At 34.7% G+C, this 16,570-nt stretch overlaps 1 protein-coding gene across 17 annotated transcripts in view; it reads right to left on the bottom strand.

Moving 5' to 3' along the window:
* Nucleotides 1-16,570, bottom strand: part of Ccdc18 (coiled-coil domain containing 18) — a 181,221-nt gene that overhangs the window by 106,005 nt on the left and 58,646 nt on the right. For all 17 annotated transcript variants that reach the window (XM_021255355.2, XM_021255359.2, XM_087213132.1 and 14 more), the window contains 4 exons: nucleotides 11,666-11,787; nucleotides 4,997-5,288; nucleotides 2,125-2,249; nucleotides 818-978 (listed from right to left, as the gene is read on the bottom strand). In XM_021255355.2, the coding sequence (XP_021111014.2) occupies nucleotides 818-978; nucleotides 2,125-2,249; nucleotides 4,997-5,288; nucleotides 11,666-11,787 (700 nt within the window). The remainder of the gene's footprint in view (nucleotides 1-817; nucleotides 979-2,124; nucleotides 2,250-4,996; nucleotides 5,289-11,665; nucleotides 11,788-16,570) is intronic.

The raw sequence follows: 16,570 nt of genomic DNA, 5'->3' as shown, positions 1-16,570 counted from the left end.
GCTTAAACAATAGTATCAACCTGACACTGCTGATATTAAGACAAAATACCCAACAAATGCAAAAGATATGATCTTTTTGTTCAAGTGCCCTTGGAACATTCAACAAGATGAACCAAATGCTGTCCAATAAACCAAGTTTCAAAATACTTTTAAAATACAAAATCAAGGCTGGAGGTATACTTCAGTGATAGCATCAGTGCTTAGCATGCAGAAAGCCCTCAGTTCAAGACCCAGCAGCCAGAAAAACAATAAAACCATATAAAACATGCCCTCTGAACACCACTAATGATTGCAAAAATGTGGAAAATCTCCCAATATTTGGAAATAAAGCACACATAGCCTAAGAGTTAAGGAATTAGTTATAAGAGATATTATATTTTGAACTGAATGAAAATGAAAATACAACACATAAAAATTAGTGAGATACAGCCAGAGTACTGTTTAAAGGTAAATTTACCCTTATATATTTACATCAGAAGAGAGGTTTAAAAAATTAACAATCTAAACTTATATTTTAAGAGAAATTAAAAAAGAAGAAAAATTTAAACCTAAACTGAAAAGGAGTACAAAGGATCCTGATGGAAATGCTGTATGTCTTGATTGTGTTGATACTGTATAACAGTATAAATACATTAAAAAGCAAACATGTGACAAAATTTACCAAATTGTATATTTAAAATAGGTGCATAAGTACTAGTAATAACAGATTATCGTATATGTTTGACAATAGAAAAACAGTTGCTAATTTGTTCCTTAAAAATACTATCACCAAGAGCAATGGAACATTTATTAAAATAATTCAATATAAGATACTCACCTATTTGATTACCACCTAGTTTTACGGGTTCTGTTTCAAACATATTTAATTTGCCACTTTCCTGGCTATCTTTAGAAGAAGTAAGATTCTGAGATAACTGATTTGCAGTCAGATTTGCATGAAGTTTCTGAATTTCTGCCTCTTTTATTGCAAGCTTAATCCTGCACAAAAGAAAAGTAGCCCAAAATTATTAGGAAAATTCTATAAGAACAGACTGTTTCACATTCTGAATTGGTAAAAACTTAAAAATTTTGATATTCTTCAACTCTTTGGATAAAGAAACTCTCATATACCATTAGTAGGATTATAAATTGACCAATTACTTTCCAAACTTAAAAACTAGTAAACCTGAAAACATAGACATTCCACAACTGAGCAATTTCACTTTTTGAAATATAGGGCCAGGGATGTAGCTCAGTGGCGCTGCACCTGCCTGGCAAGTGCAAGGTCCTGAGTTTGATCCTCGGTAATGGAAAAAAAAAAAAGAATCAACTTTTAGAAATATATATAAGAAAAACTCTCACATGTATGTACAAGGAACCTTACATGAGGATTTTTTTGCAGCTCTGTTTATAATTTTAAAAAACTAGAAACAATGTACTACCAATAAAAAATGGATAAATTAGTTCTGACAGAGTTCTAGGAAAGAATCTATTTTACTGTATAAATCTCAATTCCTATGCAGCTATTATAAAACTAACCTAGTCACATAAATCCATCCATTGATCAATCACTGTATTTATCTCAACATGGAGAGACTTTGAAAATTATGTTAACAAGGACTAGCGCACAGGCCTGTAATCTCAGCACTCAAAAGATTAAAGAAAGAGGATCTCAAATTCAAGGCCAGCCTGAGCTAGTAGTGAATTCAAGGCCAGCCCGTTTCAAAATAAAAACAAAACAAAACAACAACAACAACAACAAAATGATGCTGAGTGGAAAAACAAAATTACAAACACTACAAACATATAGTACATTTAATATTAGTGTGTGTGAATACAAACATGCAGTATGGATAGAAAAATACACATCCAATTCATAATGGTGGATATTTAGGGAAAGAATGGAACTAGCAGTAAAGATCAAAAGATGTTATCCACTTTGTAATGTTTTATTTTTTTATTTAGAGAAATATTTGAAACAACGATCACAAAATATTAAGAAGAATCAATTCTTAGTTGTACAATCAAATGTTATAATAGTCTCTGGGCTTTTTTATATTTTTCATTTTTTCAAATAAGCACCTTAATTTAATTACCAACAAAAAAAATTTTATTTGCTATAACTTCAAAATCTGAAAAGTATACCTTAATTCTGAAATCATCAATTTATTTGCCTCACAGCAGCCAACACAACTCTCTTCCTTGCTTGACAAACTATTCATCTGGTGCTTAGACTGAGATGATTTAAAACCAAGTATTTCTCTTTTTAACTGTAAATTTAAAAACAAACATTTGCACATTTGTAATATGAATGTGGGATGTAGCTGTTCCTTATTTAAAACTCAGAGTGAAAAATTATATCAATTTAATGGAAACAGCGTAATGTCCATCAATAGGAGAATGTATCAAATATTAATAGGAAAACTATAATAGCTAAAATAAGTAAACTCAAGTTATTCATAATATTGAGTGAAAAAAACAAATTACAGTGGTATACATAATATTTTCAAAAATGCGTTAAGCAATGTATGTATTTCTAGATGCATTTATATGTGGCAATATTTAAAGCATGGATGAGAAAGATACACATGAATTTCAGAATAGCTGTTGCTTTCAAGAAGGAAAATGGATCGGACAAACTACATAAAGAGGATTTACCTGTAAAATTAATTCTAAAAATATCTCAAGTTGATATAGCAACATGTGTCCTATATTTTACAAATGGCTAAGCTGCATTTGTCTCTGTACTTTTCTTCATGAATGAAAAGTACCGAATCTTTAAAAATACTTATGAAAATGAGCTAAATATATTCTTAATGACTACCAGCTTCAAACTATAACCAAATCATACTTTTTAGAAATGAAAAAAATTCACATTTCCAAACCACACCAATGTAAGCACTTCATGAATCAGAATCAAGTATATATATTGCAATACACCTTCAGAATCATGTATCAAATAATTGTTGTCACTGAGCACAAGAGAATTTCAATTTAAAATTAATGCAATTATTAATTTCAATTTCAAAAGAAAACATAATATATTAAAAATCTTAGCAAAATTTCAGCATCCTAGATATAGCAGATGGTTGGGAGCCAAGAATCAGCTGTTCCTTGCAAAATTCTGCAACTTGCTAGACTATTTACTTCTTTGTATTTCTTTGCTGATAAAATGATGATATTGAATTAGATGATTTCTACGATTCTCTTCAGCTTCATAATTCCTTGGTTCATAGCAGTTTAAAACTGGTATGAATCTACCACCCAGTCCAACCTATATTCATAAATACAAGCAACCATAACATATTTATCTATAATTATCATATTTATCTAGTTCTAGTTTTCTATTTTTAATCTTTATTTCATACTTATCAATGATAAGTTCTTGAAACAGCTATATGCATTCTCTTCCTAATCTTACTTATACAGTGATATATACACAGTGATATATATATACGTAATATATACAGTAGTACCTCAGTTCACAAACTTAATTCTCTTTGTAATTCTGGTCGCAAACTGAATTGTACAAAAACCAAATCAAATTTCCCCATAAGGTAAACATTGAACCTAACCACTGGATTTTATTTAGTTCTCATCTAGTTCAGTTTGTGATCAGAATTGTGGAAAGAATTAAGTTCATGAACTGAGGTACCACCATATACATATATTCATATACAAAGAGAAAAGGTAGCAGGTCATTACCACAAAAACATTTCAAAGTTCTATGACATTCTATTCATTCATTCATTCATTCATTCATTTCCTTATTTTGTAGTGCTAGGGAATGAACAGAGGGCCTTGTGCATGCTGAGTAAATGTTTCACCAACAAGATACAGGTCCAGGCTAGTTCTATGTCATTCTATAAGCACATGTAAAGTTGCTTAACATTAGTCATCAAAGAAATGGAAATTAAAACTACAGTGTGAGTACCATATCACACTCACTAGATGGTATAGATAAAAAGACAGACAATATGTGTTAATAAGGGTGTGGAGGGAAATGTCCATACATTACTGCTTGAGAATGTAAAAGGCTGTGCCCATTTAGGAAAACAGTTTAGCATGAATTTACCATATGATCCAGTATTCTCCTAGATATCTACCCAAGAGAAATAAAAACATGTCCACACAAAGACTTCAGCGCAAATACTCACAACAGCCTTATTCATAAGAGCATAAAAGTGAGACTAATACAAATGTCCATCAACTGGTGATTAAATAAATGAAATATGGTATATTCACACAATGGAATACTATGGAGCAATAAAAAATGAAATACTGATAAATGAATGACTCTCAAAGATATTAAAATGTGAAATGACACATACAAAAGATCACTATGACTTCATTCAAATGAAATATTCCGAAAAGATAAATCTAGAAGCAGAAACTATTAATGTTTGCCCAAGTGTATGATTGTTGGTATGGAGGCACTGATTATAAAGTGGCACAAGTGATCTTTTGGGGATGACAGAAAGGTTTGAAACTGTATTGTGGTGAGTAATACAAAATTTGTAAATTTGCTAAAACTCAATGAATACTTTCAAAGGATGATACAGTATGCAAATTATAAGTCTATAATGTTGTTTTTCAAAAATTTCTGTGCCACTTCTAGATATGGCTTCTGAGAAACTAAGAAAGGATATAAGAATAGAAAGGTTGAAGCCAGGCATGGTAGCACACGCCTATAATCCCAGCACTCAGAAGGCTGAGACAGGAGGAGTTCTGTGAGTTCCAGGGCTGGGATACATAGTGAGTTTAAGGCCAGTTTAAACTGTATAGTAAGACCCTGTCTAAAAAAAAAAAAAAAAAAAAAAAAAGGAATAGAGAAGTTAAATGGGAAAAATACAGGGATTAGGTAGAAAAGTAATAGGTGACTGAAAGTACAATTAGAAAAAAAACTGAAGCTAATAAAGAAACCAAACAATGATAGTCTTTCATAAAACACATCAATGAAATCTTTCTTTTCCATTATGTAATCAAGTACAGCACAGTTCTTTTCATATATGCTTACCGGTAACTGGGATATTATTTTTTCAAAACTTCTCAGTTCTATCCTTGAGTTTTCAATTTCCTGCTGACACAAATCCAGTTGTTCATTCTGTGTTGCAACTTGGACCTTCAATTCTCGATTTTCATTCATTAGAGAAAATTTCTCTCTCAGTATTTCATCTTTGTCCTCTAATTTACTTTCTAATTTCAGAATAATTTGCCTAGATTCAGTCAATTGTGCCATGACTTCTGAATTTCTCACTGCCATAATCCTTAATTTTTCTTTTCCATTGTTATGTTCTTCTTTTAATTGTCTACAAGGAAACAATTAAAAATAAAATATGTATTCATTTTCAATAATCACATTTAGATAGAGTCATATCTTGGTACTTGATTGATTTGAAATTAATTGAATTTGGTACTTGATGCATTTTGACATGAAAATTTTATCCCAGTATTTTTCCTTTGTTTGGTGCTCAGTGAATAAGCTAGAACTTGTCAATGTCTACTGTCTTGTGACTCACTAACCTTTCCAGCCAAAATAATTTCTCTTGGCTGTTTGGTTATTTCTGATACTCATGCCTCCCAGAATCAATAAAGGACAAATATTGAGATACCTCTGTACTATCATTTAAAAAATTTTCTGAAACAAGGGGCCTCAGGATTTAGCTCAGTGTTGGAGCACTTGTCTACCATGTGCAAGGCCTTAGTTTAGTTCCCAGCACTGCAAAACATATTTTTGAAAGCTTAACAAGCAATGACACAAGAAAACTACAGTCAATATCCTTGATAAACATAGATGGAAAAATCCTCAACAAAATATAAGCAAACTCAATATAATGGTGTATTATTCACTATGCTCAAGTGGTATTCATCCTAGGGATGCAAGGGTAATTCAAAATACACAAATCAGTAAACAAGATATACCACATCAACAGAATGAAGAACAAAACCATATGATCATCTCAAAAGATGAAGAAAAGGGATCTGATAAAATTGACATTCCTTCATGATAAAAACACTGGCTTATAAGGAACATACTTTAACACAATCGAGGCTACAGTATATAATAAGCCAACAGTTAACATTACACTTAATAAAGAAAAGCTGAAAGCCTTCTCTGTAAGATTTGAACCAAAAAAAGGATGTTTTCTGTTACCACTTTTATTCAACACGATACCAGAAGTCCTAGCCAGAGCAATCAAGGCAAGGGAAAGAAAGAGCATCTAAGTTGGAAAAGAGCTAGTTGAACTGTCACTGCAGACAACAGGATCATATATATACAGAAAATCCAAAGACTCTACCAAAAAACAGACTTACTGAATTTGGCAAAGTTGCAGGATACAAAATCAATGTACAAAAACAAATAGCATTGTAATATGCCAATAGTGAACAATCTAAAATAGAAATCAAGAAACTAAGCCCACTTACAATAGTTCCCCCTCCCCAAAAAAAGAAATCTGCAAAATTCCTAGGAATAAATTTAAATAAAGGGAAAGCTCTCTATAATGAAATTCATGAAACACTGATAAAATAAATTTAACAGGATACAAAAAGAGAGAAAGAAAGAAAAGAAAGAAAGAAAGAAAGAAAGAGTGAGAGAGAAGGAAGGAGGGAGGGAATTCATGAAGAATCAATATTGTTAAAATGTCCATGCATTTAGCATCAACAGATTCAATGTTATCCCTATCAAAAAAAAATGCTAAAATTTGTATGGAATCACTAAAACCCCCAAATAACTAAAAGCAATATATTACTATTTTCTAAAAGCCAAACTAATCTTGAGAAAAAAGAAAGCAAGAAGCATTACACTATCTGATTTTAAGGTATACTACATAGCTACAGTAATCAAAACAGCATGTTATTGGCATAAAGACAGATACATAGTTCAGTGGAACAAAACAGAGAATCTAGAAGTAAAGGCACACATCAGCAGCCAACTGATTTTTGACAAAGTAGTTAAGGACAAGTACTGGAGGACAGGCAGTCTTTTCAATAAATGATGCTAAGAAAATAGGTATTTATATGTAAGTAAAAGAATGAAACTAGATTCCTCTCACCAGTCACAAAAGTCAACCCAATAGAGATTAAAGACTGAAATGTTAAGACCTGAAACAATAAAACTACTCGAAGAAAATACCAGGCAAATACTTCAGGATATTGGTATGGGAAAGAAATTTTTGGGGCAATATCTCAAAACCATAGGTAACAAAAGCAAAAATAGACAAATGAGATGACATCAAATTAGAAAGCTTCTATACAGCAAAGGAAACAATCATCAGAGCAAAGAGAGAAATTACAAAATGAGAGAAAATATTTGCAAAATACAGGTCTGACAGAGTTAATATCCAGAATATATAAAGAACTACAAAAATTCATCACCAAACTCGGCATGGTGGGGTACAGCTATAATTCCAGGATTTGGGAAACTGACAAGAAGATCAATGAGAGTTCAAGACCAGCCTGAGTTACATGGTGAGACTCCATCTTAAAAACAAAAAACCAAAAAACTTCATTACCAAAAAGAAAAAAAAAATTCCTGATTTAAAAAATGAAAACAAGGATTATGTATATAGGGAGAGGTGGAGGGGTTGAAGGGAGGGCAGGGGAATGAGGAAAGAAAAAAGAATCAAGATATATCATGTACAGGTACAAATTCTCAATGATGAATGTGATCATAAGTTATACCTAAAGTGTACCAATAAACTCAGTAAAAATAAAAAACTTTAAAAATCAGTTGTAGACTCTAATAGATATTCCTCCAAATAAGAAATACAAATGACTAAAAGGTATATGAAAAAATGCTCAACATAATAATAACTAGGGAAATGTAAAACAAAACCACAATGAGATATCACCTCACTCCACTAAGCATAGGTATTATCAAAAATATTAAAGATATTAAGTGCTGGAAAGAACATGGAAAAAAGAGAAGCCTTGCATACAGTTTTTTGAGACAGGGTCTCACTATGTAGTTGAGGCAGGCCTTGAATTCACTACGTAGCCTAAGCTAGCCTGGAACTTGTGGTGATCCTCAGCTTTCTGAGTGCGAGGATTACAAGCATGCACCACTATTCCTGGCAAACCTTGAATACTGTTGTAGGAAGGTAAAGTACCTAGTTCAGCCATTATGGAAAACAGTATGAAAGTTCCTCAAAAAAAAATTTTTTGTTTGTTTTTTTGTTTGTTTTTTTTTTTGGTACTGGGGATCGAATTCAGGTCCTTGCGCTTGCAGGGCAGGCGGCAGAACCACTGAGCTAAATCTCCGGCCTCTCAAAAAATTTTTTAAAAAATTAAAAGTAGAACTACTCTATGATATAGCAAACCTATTCCTGAGTATATATCCCACAGAAATGATTCAGTATGTCATCTGTACTCTTGTGTATACTACAGCACTACTCATAATTGCCAAGAAATGGAAACAACTGAAATATACATCAATTGATGAATAAAGAAAATGTGGTATACATACAAAACAGAATGTTACTCAGGCATAAAAACATAATAAAATCCTGTCATTTGTAACAAAATATATAAAATTGTAGAATGGGGAGAGTAGAAAAAGGGAAAGATGGAGAAAAGGTGATGAGTGTACTAAACTTTAGCTATAAAGGTACTAAATTATAGTTAGGAATAAGAGTTCTAGTATTTATAGGTACCCCTTAAATAGTGATTATGTATTGCATATCTCAAAAACCTAGAAGAAATTTTGAGTGTTTTTATCAAAAGAAATGACAAATGAGAAGACAGATATTTTATCCTAATTACACAATGTATACAAGTATCAAAACATCACATGGGATGCCACTAATAAGTATAATTTTGTTTTAATGTGTCACTTAACATTTTTAATTAAAAAAATTTGAAGCCTAATTCTGAATTAATACCTACTCATAATTACTGAATGTTCACTTACTGCATGCCAAGCATTCACAACTTCTTAGGGTGGACATTAGTATTACTTTTCATTTATAGATAAGAAAACTGAGGCACAGAATTGCCCAGTATCTTATATGACAGTCTTGGAAAAATTTCTGCTCCCTTTTAAAATGTAAGATAAAAAATCTAGATACCTGACCCAGCATTCTGTAGCATCAAGAAAGTTTTGTATAATACAGGAAAAAATCATGAACTCTATACAATTATAAAAGTTAAGTCTAATTTATCAGTAACAGATTATTAGGCAGCAATACTTCAAATACACATATTTACCTGTAAAAATATGTCAAACAGAACAATCTCATGTTTAGGACTTATTGCATTTTACCAGTTCACTTTTTCACATTTTTAACATCTTTGAAATTGGGATAATGAATAGTTCCTTATAAGAGCCATTAGCTAAGCAGAGTTGCAATATAGTTTCATTGCTTACATATATGTAAACATCAAAAGGAGAATGGGTATATGTAATTGAAGAGAAAAACCAGGAGATAATAGGGCACATCAAACTCACAGTAACAAAAGATTATAGGGAACAGTTTCGGGGGAAGGAAGGAGTGGGAGAGAAAGATCTCAAGACTTCTGACACAGGATTCTGAAGTAAACTGGCTCTACATAACTGCAAAGTCAACTTAAGAGTCTACCATCAATGACCTGTAGTTCTTATAAGAATTCTTTTGAGGGCCAGGGATTTAGCTCAGTGGTTCCGCCCTCTGCCTCGCAAGTACAAGGTCCCAGGTTCAATCCCCAGTACCAAAAAAAAAAAAACCAATTCTTTTCAGAAACATTGTATCAGCACATTCCTGATGGTGCAGAGGAAGATGCTATGTGGAAAGATATTGTGGCTAATTTAGAAGGATCACTCTCTGAATGGGAAGTTTTTGTTTTGTTTAGTTTGGTTTGGTACCGGGGATTGAACTCAGGACCTTGTGCTTGCAAGGCAGGCGCGGACTGAATGAGAAGTTTTAAGAATACTTTAACCAATTCATTTCATTTATATTTTCCTTTTTATACAAAAGTAAAATATAAAATAAGAACTATTTAATTAAGGTGCTGAGTGGTAGAGTGCTTGCCTGGTATATGCAAGGCTGTGAGGTCCTGGATCGGATCCCCAACAAGGAAAAGAAAGGGCAGGGGCAGGGGCAGGGCATGGCAGGGAAGGAGGAAGGGCTAGGGGCAGATAGAAAGAAGGGAAGGGAAGGGAAGGGGAGGGGAGGAGAGGGGAGGAAGAAGAGGTAGGGGCAGGTAAAGGGAAGAGAAGGGAAGGGAAAGGGGAAGGGAAGGGATAGGGGCAAGGAGAGGGGAAGGGGGAGTGTCACAGCCTGCGTGGCAAGGGACTAGGGTCTGAGTAGGGCAGAAGATGTAGAAAACAAAGAATTAAAGCGGGACCGAGTGGGACCTCACCGCCTGTTGAGCGAGAAGAATATCACAGCCTATGTATCACTTTAAGACATGAGAAGGGTATAAACAAGTAGATGGGGCAAGGTGTCTTTGGTAATTTGTTGTTTTAATATATTTTGAGACTAGCTGACTGATACGGCTGGTGGGAACAGGGACATGCAAGCTTGCTATTCCTGGGACCATGTCAACTAGGACTATAATAAACAGAGTATAAGGAACATTTTTTTGTACTCCAGGCTATTTTGGCAGGGTAAATCGGGGCACAAAGGGAGGGAAGTTATGAAGTGCAGGAGGCCAACAAGATGCCTCCTGATCTTGGTGGCCGACACGGGAAGGGGGGCGCGGAGGTTAGAGGGAGGAAGAGGGAAGGAAAGAAAAAGATGTCTAAGTATAAACATTCTTTTATAAAGTAAGGCAGGTGTGGTGGTACATGCCTGCAATCCCCGCATTCTGGGAAGCTGAGGAAGGAGGAACAAAAGGCCCTGGGTTCCATCTCCACCACCACTACCACTACCAATACTACCACCAAAATAAATAAATAAATAAATAAATAAATATCTTTATAAAATTAAAATTTAAATGATAAAGCACTGTATCATAGTACAATTAATATTTTTCTTAAAGTATATCTTACAAATGCCAGCATCAAGGTCTAGTAAATATTCTAGTTACACAAAGTAACTATTATGAAATCTATATTTACTTCCTCCTCCACCTAGGCAAAAATACTAAATACATTACCTTAAGGAAAATGTTAAAATTAGAGAAAACAATTATTTTGACTGCTCCCCTCTTTTGACAAGGTGATAAGAACTGATTAACATGATATCGTGGTAAGAGAACAGGAGTCAAAAGACACTGATTCTTTTTTTTTTTTTTGGTACCAGGAATCGAACTTGGGTCCTTGTGCTTGCGAGGCAGGAGGCAGAACCACTGAGCTAAATCCCTGGCCAAGACACTGATTCTCATCCATGATCTGGACAAATGAAGGTTACTCACTGGCCTCTGTTTATTTATAAAACAAGGTTAGACTAAATGATTCTTCATGATTTAAAAAGTTCTCTTTATTTGAGCATCTTTACTTACCAGCTAATTGATCATATTATAAAAACATGTCTGTGTTAATTTTCTCTAAATATATGAAAAGCAAATATGATCGATATTTTTGTTTATAATATTAACATTAACATGTTTCATTACTTAAAATTGTGACCTTATACCTAGAAAACAATTTCAGTCATAAAATTTATCCTTCTGCATTTTGAAAATCCATAATTATAATATACAAACTCTTTATGTTTGTTTCCCCATTTCCATGCAGAAACCTTTTTTTTTCACAAGAGTACGATACCTTAATTTCTCCTTCAGAATTTCAAGTTCACTTTTATATAGACCACCCTTTTCTTGTAGCCTTTTGTTTTCTTTTTCACAGTTAACTAGATTTTTCTCTAATATTTCTTCTTTGGCTTGAACCTAAAACAAGAAATTGTCTTAAGTGGATGTAAAAATGTAGCCATAAATTTTAAGTATCTCAAACTAAAAATTTAAATAGTAATTTCAAAAATAAGCATGAGGGCCGGGGATTCAGCTCAGTGGTTTCGCCACCTACTGCGCAAGCGCAAGGACCCGAGTTCGATCCCCGGTCCCCAAAAATAAATAAATAAATAAGCGTGAGACTAAACTAAGTGATTTCATATATTTAAGTCCTCAGCCTTGTAGCAAAATGAAGCTCCTGGGTTGTAATGAAAGTCAGGGAGCACAATGCTACTACCACCTGTCCAGAAATCCTTACGAGCCTGTAACAGGAAACAGCTCTGTCATCTGAAAGCAAAAGTACTCTAGCCTCATGTGAACAAGACAAGGAACTCAAGTAAGGTTGCTGTACTCAACTTACTAAGATTAAAGGGAAGTAATGTTCAGTGCAAATGTTCCACAAGTCATTTTTGAAATTTTAGCCACAAAATACCCCATTGAAATAACACCCCAAACATAAAACAGATAAAATTCAAGCATCCAAGTTGGAGAGAGAGGAGTGAAGGACTGGGAAGATATGTTCCATTTCCTGTTTTCATTTGTTACATCCACCCAACTATGGGGCACGACTCTGCAGTTAGAAATTGATAATCCTAAGGAAAATGTGAAAAACCTGCCTCTTACATTTTTTTCTCTTTCGTTAAAGATATTCCTCTTAGCTAAGTATTCGTTCTCCTACAGATCAGTTTATTAAAAATCTGTTCTAACATATTCTATTCCCACAGGACCTGCAAGGCTTTCAAAAACGGTAATCTGATTAATTCACACTTAAGATTTCAGTATTAAGAATTAAATTTTTATACTGGTATATGATATTTAGTTTTATTGCAAAGGAATGTCAAATAAAAATGTTCTTCAACTTCAGTACGTAATATGGTTGATAAGATCTCCTCTAAACTCTTATTCCTTATCTATGACACTATTGGGCTTTGACCATTCTTATTTTCACTACTTTTATTAACTGATCATGTTTTGTACTCTTCTCTTTTCATATATGCCCTTCCAAAACCTGGATAATTTTTTTTTCTTTTTTGGTACCGGAGATCGAACTCAGGACCTTGAGCTTGCAAGGCAGGCGGCAGCACCACTGAGCTAAATCCCTGGCCCTTTAACCTGGATACTTTTTTCCCCTGCTACAGCTGTGCTATGAGAAGCACTTGGCCCAAGTTTCCAAAACCCCTCCCATCACCCTCAAGCTAAGCAAATAATTTTAGCAACATCTGAACTTATAAGATCAAAGACATTTAATTCAAAATCATTCAGGGCCGGGGATTTAGCTTAGTGGTTCCGCCGCCTGCCTCATAAGTGCAAGGTCCAGAGTTCGATCCCTGGTACCAAAAAAAAAAAAAACATTCAAATTTCTTCACCCTTCTACCTACAACTTTTTTCTGTATTTTTACTCAATTTTTTCCCTTAAGAAACAGAAATATCCCTATTTCATTAAAGTATAAGCTCTCAGACTATATCATCTTGTATCTCCTTCATATCTCTGTGCCATCTTTCAATCTCTGTAATTGCAAGATCTTTAATCTCTGTTATCTTCTGCACAGCCTCCTGCCCTTTAAATATACTATGGCATATGGCAGTAAGTTCAATTCTAAAAACCCCTTTCCTTAATGCAGCTTCTTTTTACTTTTCCATTTCCCCTTCCACTACCACTTGTTTCCTCTTCACCTATATAAAGAATAAGAACTAATAGACTTATAAGAACTGATAGACTTATTACATACCTCTACTGCCTCTCTTCCCATTTTCCCACCTTGGAGGCTGTGTATTCTATATAGCTCTGTCCTGTTCTCCATCCCTCTTTTTATTTATTTTTTTCTTTGTAGAACTTTTGGGGGGGGGTATGGGACTCAAACTCAGGACCTTGTGCTTTAGAGACAGGCACGGTGCCACTGAGCTAAATCTTTGGCCCTTTGTAGAACTTTGTAGACGATGGCTATCTGAGTTCTATTTTGGAATGTCTTTGTTTCCAAATTATCTATTTGGATTCAGTCACTCAAGCCAGCAACCTAATACTTTTCTTTCTCACTGCCTGCTTCTAATATATTCAAGTGGTCACCAGATCCCACTGATTCTTCAGCTTTGATACCGCTCATACCTACAGACTCAGATCCATGATCTTCAGTATCTTTTGGCTGGTCTGAGTGTTCTTGACTTGTGTCTCGTCTCTCCAATACAGCTTTATAGCAATATAAGAGTGAGCATCCTAAAACGTGTATCTGACCATTTCCTCAGCTTAATATTATTCAGTGGTATAACATCATTGGGAGGAGGTCTCAACCTGTAGCACAGGCTGGCCTTGAACTCATCACAATCCTCCTGCCTCAGCCTCCCCAGTGCTAGGATTACAGATGTGTGCCACTACACCTGGCATAACATCATTTTTGAGATAACTTAGCAGCCCAAGTATCTCCTACTCTGTGAAGTGTTCTTTAGGTCCACCAGAGTTTGATAATTCCCCTTTATGCCACAAGCAATACCTACTACTTTTTATTATATTTTATTTCAAAATATTAAAATTTTGTCGTGTGTTCATACATACTTGCCAATCTTTTTTTTTTCTGTTTATCTCTTTTATTGAGTGTATTGGTACATTTTAGGTATACAATACGATGACATTCATCATTGGGAATTTGTACCTGTACATGATGTATCTTGGTTCTTATTTTTCCCCCTTCCCCTGCCCTCCCTTCAACCCCTCCATTCCTCCCTATTTACAAAGACTTTCTTTCCATTTTTTCATTTTCTCATATTTTTCCTTTCCTTTCCTGTACCCCTCCCACTTCCCTTTCCCTTTTAGACCTTTTCTTCCTATTTCACATTGTCTATTATACCTTTTGGTCCTCATTTACACTTTCACACACCAGAGGAACTATTCAGTATTTACACATGTGTGTCCTATTTATTTCACTTAAAGAGGATGGCCTCAACATGTATCCATTTAGCTATAAATGTCTCTAGTTTCTCATTCTTTATGGCTGAGTAGTACTCCATTTTATAAAATAACCACACCTTCTTTATCCAGTCTCCAGTTGATGAGCAATTGGGCTGTTTCCAAGCTTTAGCTATTACAAGCTGTGCTGCTATGAACATGGGTGCACATATATTGTTTTGTTTACTTCAATTTGAGAACCATTAGTTATTCTGTCCAATAGCCTTAAGAAGCTGGGTTCAAAATCTGAGGCCAGAATCTTCTGGATTTTGACGGTGTGCCTGCTCTGGGTGGACATGACCAGACACTGGCTTCCCCAGAGAGGCACAGGTAGCCTGAGTGTGGTGACTGTGGACAGGCACAGGGTTTATGACCCCAGCAACAGCAGTGGTGACAGCATTGGCTGCCTCCCTCAACCCTGCAGCCCCACAGGCTGTGGTGCATCCACATAATTTGGAATAGGAAAACAGAGAGCTTGTTTGTGTTTTTGTGTTGAGACTTCAAGCTGATTGTAGTGAAAAGCTTTGTATTTAGTATGGAGATCTCTTCAGTTAATGTCTGCTTTTCAGTGGTTTCCTCTGGGTCTGGCTAACTATTGGCCTTACCCGGGATCCAACCACCTCTGTTTCCTTGGAATGGGAGGTTGCAGCATATTTGGCCCAGTACTCAGTTCTCCAGGAATGGGCCACAGTATTAATGACCCTAAGACTATCCAGATGTACTGGCATATAGAGAAAACCAATTAAAAGCAACAGCTATGTCACCTTGGCTAAAGAAATAAAATCAGCATCAATTACAGCATGAAATACAAACAATATTGACAAACCCTAAAGATCAATAATGTACCACCCTTCACCACAGAAAAGAGATCTATAAGTATGAACTCCAAGACAAACCAAGTATTGACCTACAGTAAATATCTAATAAATGGAACAACTTTACCTCTCATTACAATAGAATAGTACTTGATGGCAATAGTGTAATGTTAACTAGTTAACTAAGCTTAATAATGCTTAGTAGTTATGTTAAAAAAAATAGAAGGGGTGGAGAATTGGAGAATGAAAAAAGCAATAATTGAAATATTTATCAAAGGGATATGAGGATGAGAAAAAGAAAAGCAGGGATTCCTATTTGAGGAGTAAAAGGAAATTAATAATTTTAGAAAACAGTCACAGGAAATAACAAATAAGAAAAAAGAAAAAATATAGGAAATAAAATAAAGGAAGACAAAGAAGTTGAAAGGGAAAAAGAGCAAGAAAAGAGAAAAAAGGAGAAAAAACCCTAATCCTGACAAAAACCCATAAAGGAAAGATAAAAATAATAAGAAATAGAAAATCAAAAAAAGAATGAGTAAAGAAAAAATTCCTGTGTTTTTAAATGAGTGGTTTTTTTCCAATATCTGCAGTCTTGGGATCCAGTCAGTCACGATGTTCTTCCCCTGGCTTTAGGACTTACGGGCTTTTGAGGTGTCCTCCCAGAGCCCTCTCTGTCCTTTCATTTCAGACTGTGCCTACGGTCCAAGCCAAGGCATGCCCTTCCTCTTGCTGGTGGATGGGGAATGGAGTTTGAAGGACAGTGACTCTTCCTTTTGCCCAGTACCTTGATCTTTTGGTGGTACTAATAAAGAATTCTGCATTATGATGTGTTTGGAAACACCAACTTGAACAGCAACTTTCTTGAGGTCATCTGACTCAGCAAATGTCTTCTAACTTCACAACTTCAGTACCTGATGACACATGGCATTTCTCCTTATCTATTTCCCAAGGTTCTTGTATTCATAAGATA

This window comes from Heterocephalus glaber, unplaced genomic scaffold, assembly GCF_053883595.1.
Source record: "Heterocephalus glaber isolate CG9 unplaced genomic scaffold, H.glaber_assembly_v1.0 deba00001442, whole genome shotgun sequence".
NCBI lineage: Eukaryota > Metazoa > Chordata > Mammalia > Rodentia > Bathyergidae > Heterocephalus > Heterocephalus glaber.
Note: the sequence above shows the minus strand (reverse complement) of the source record. Positions and strands in the feature narration are given on the sequence as shown.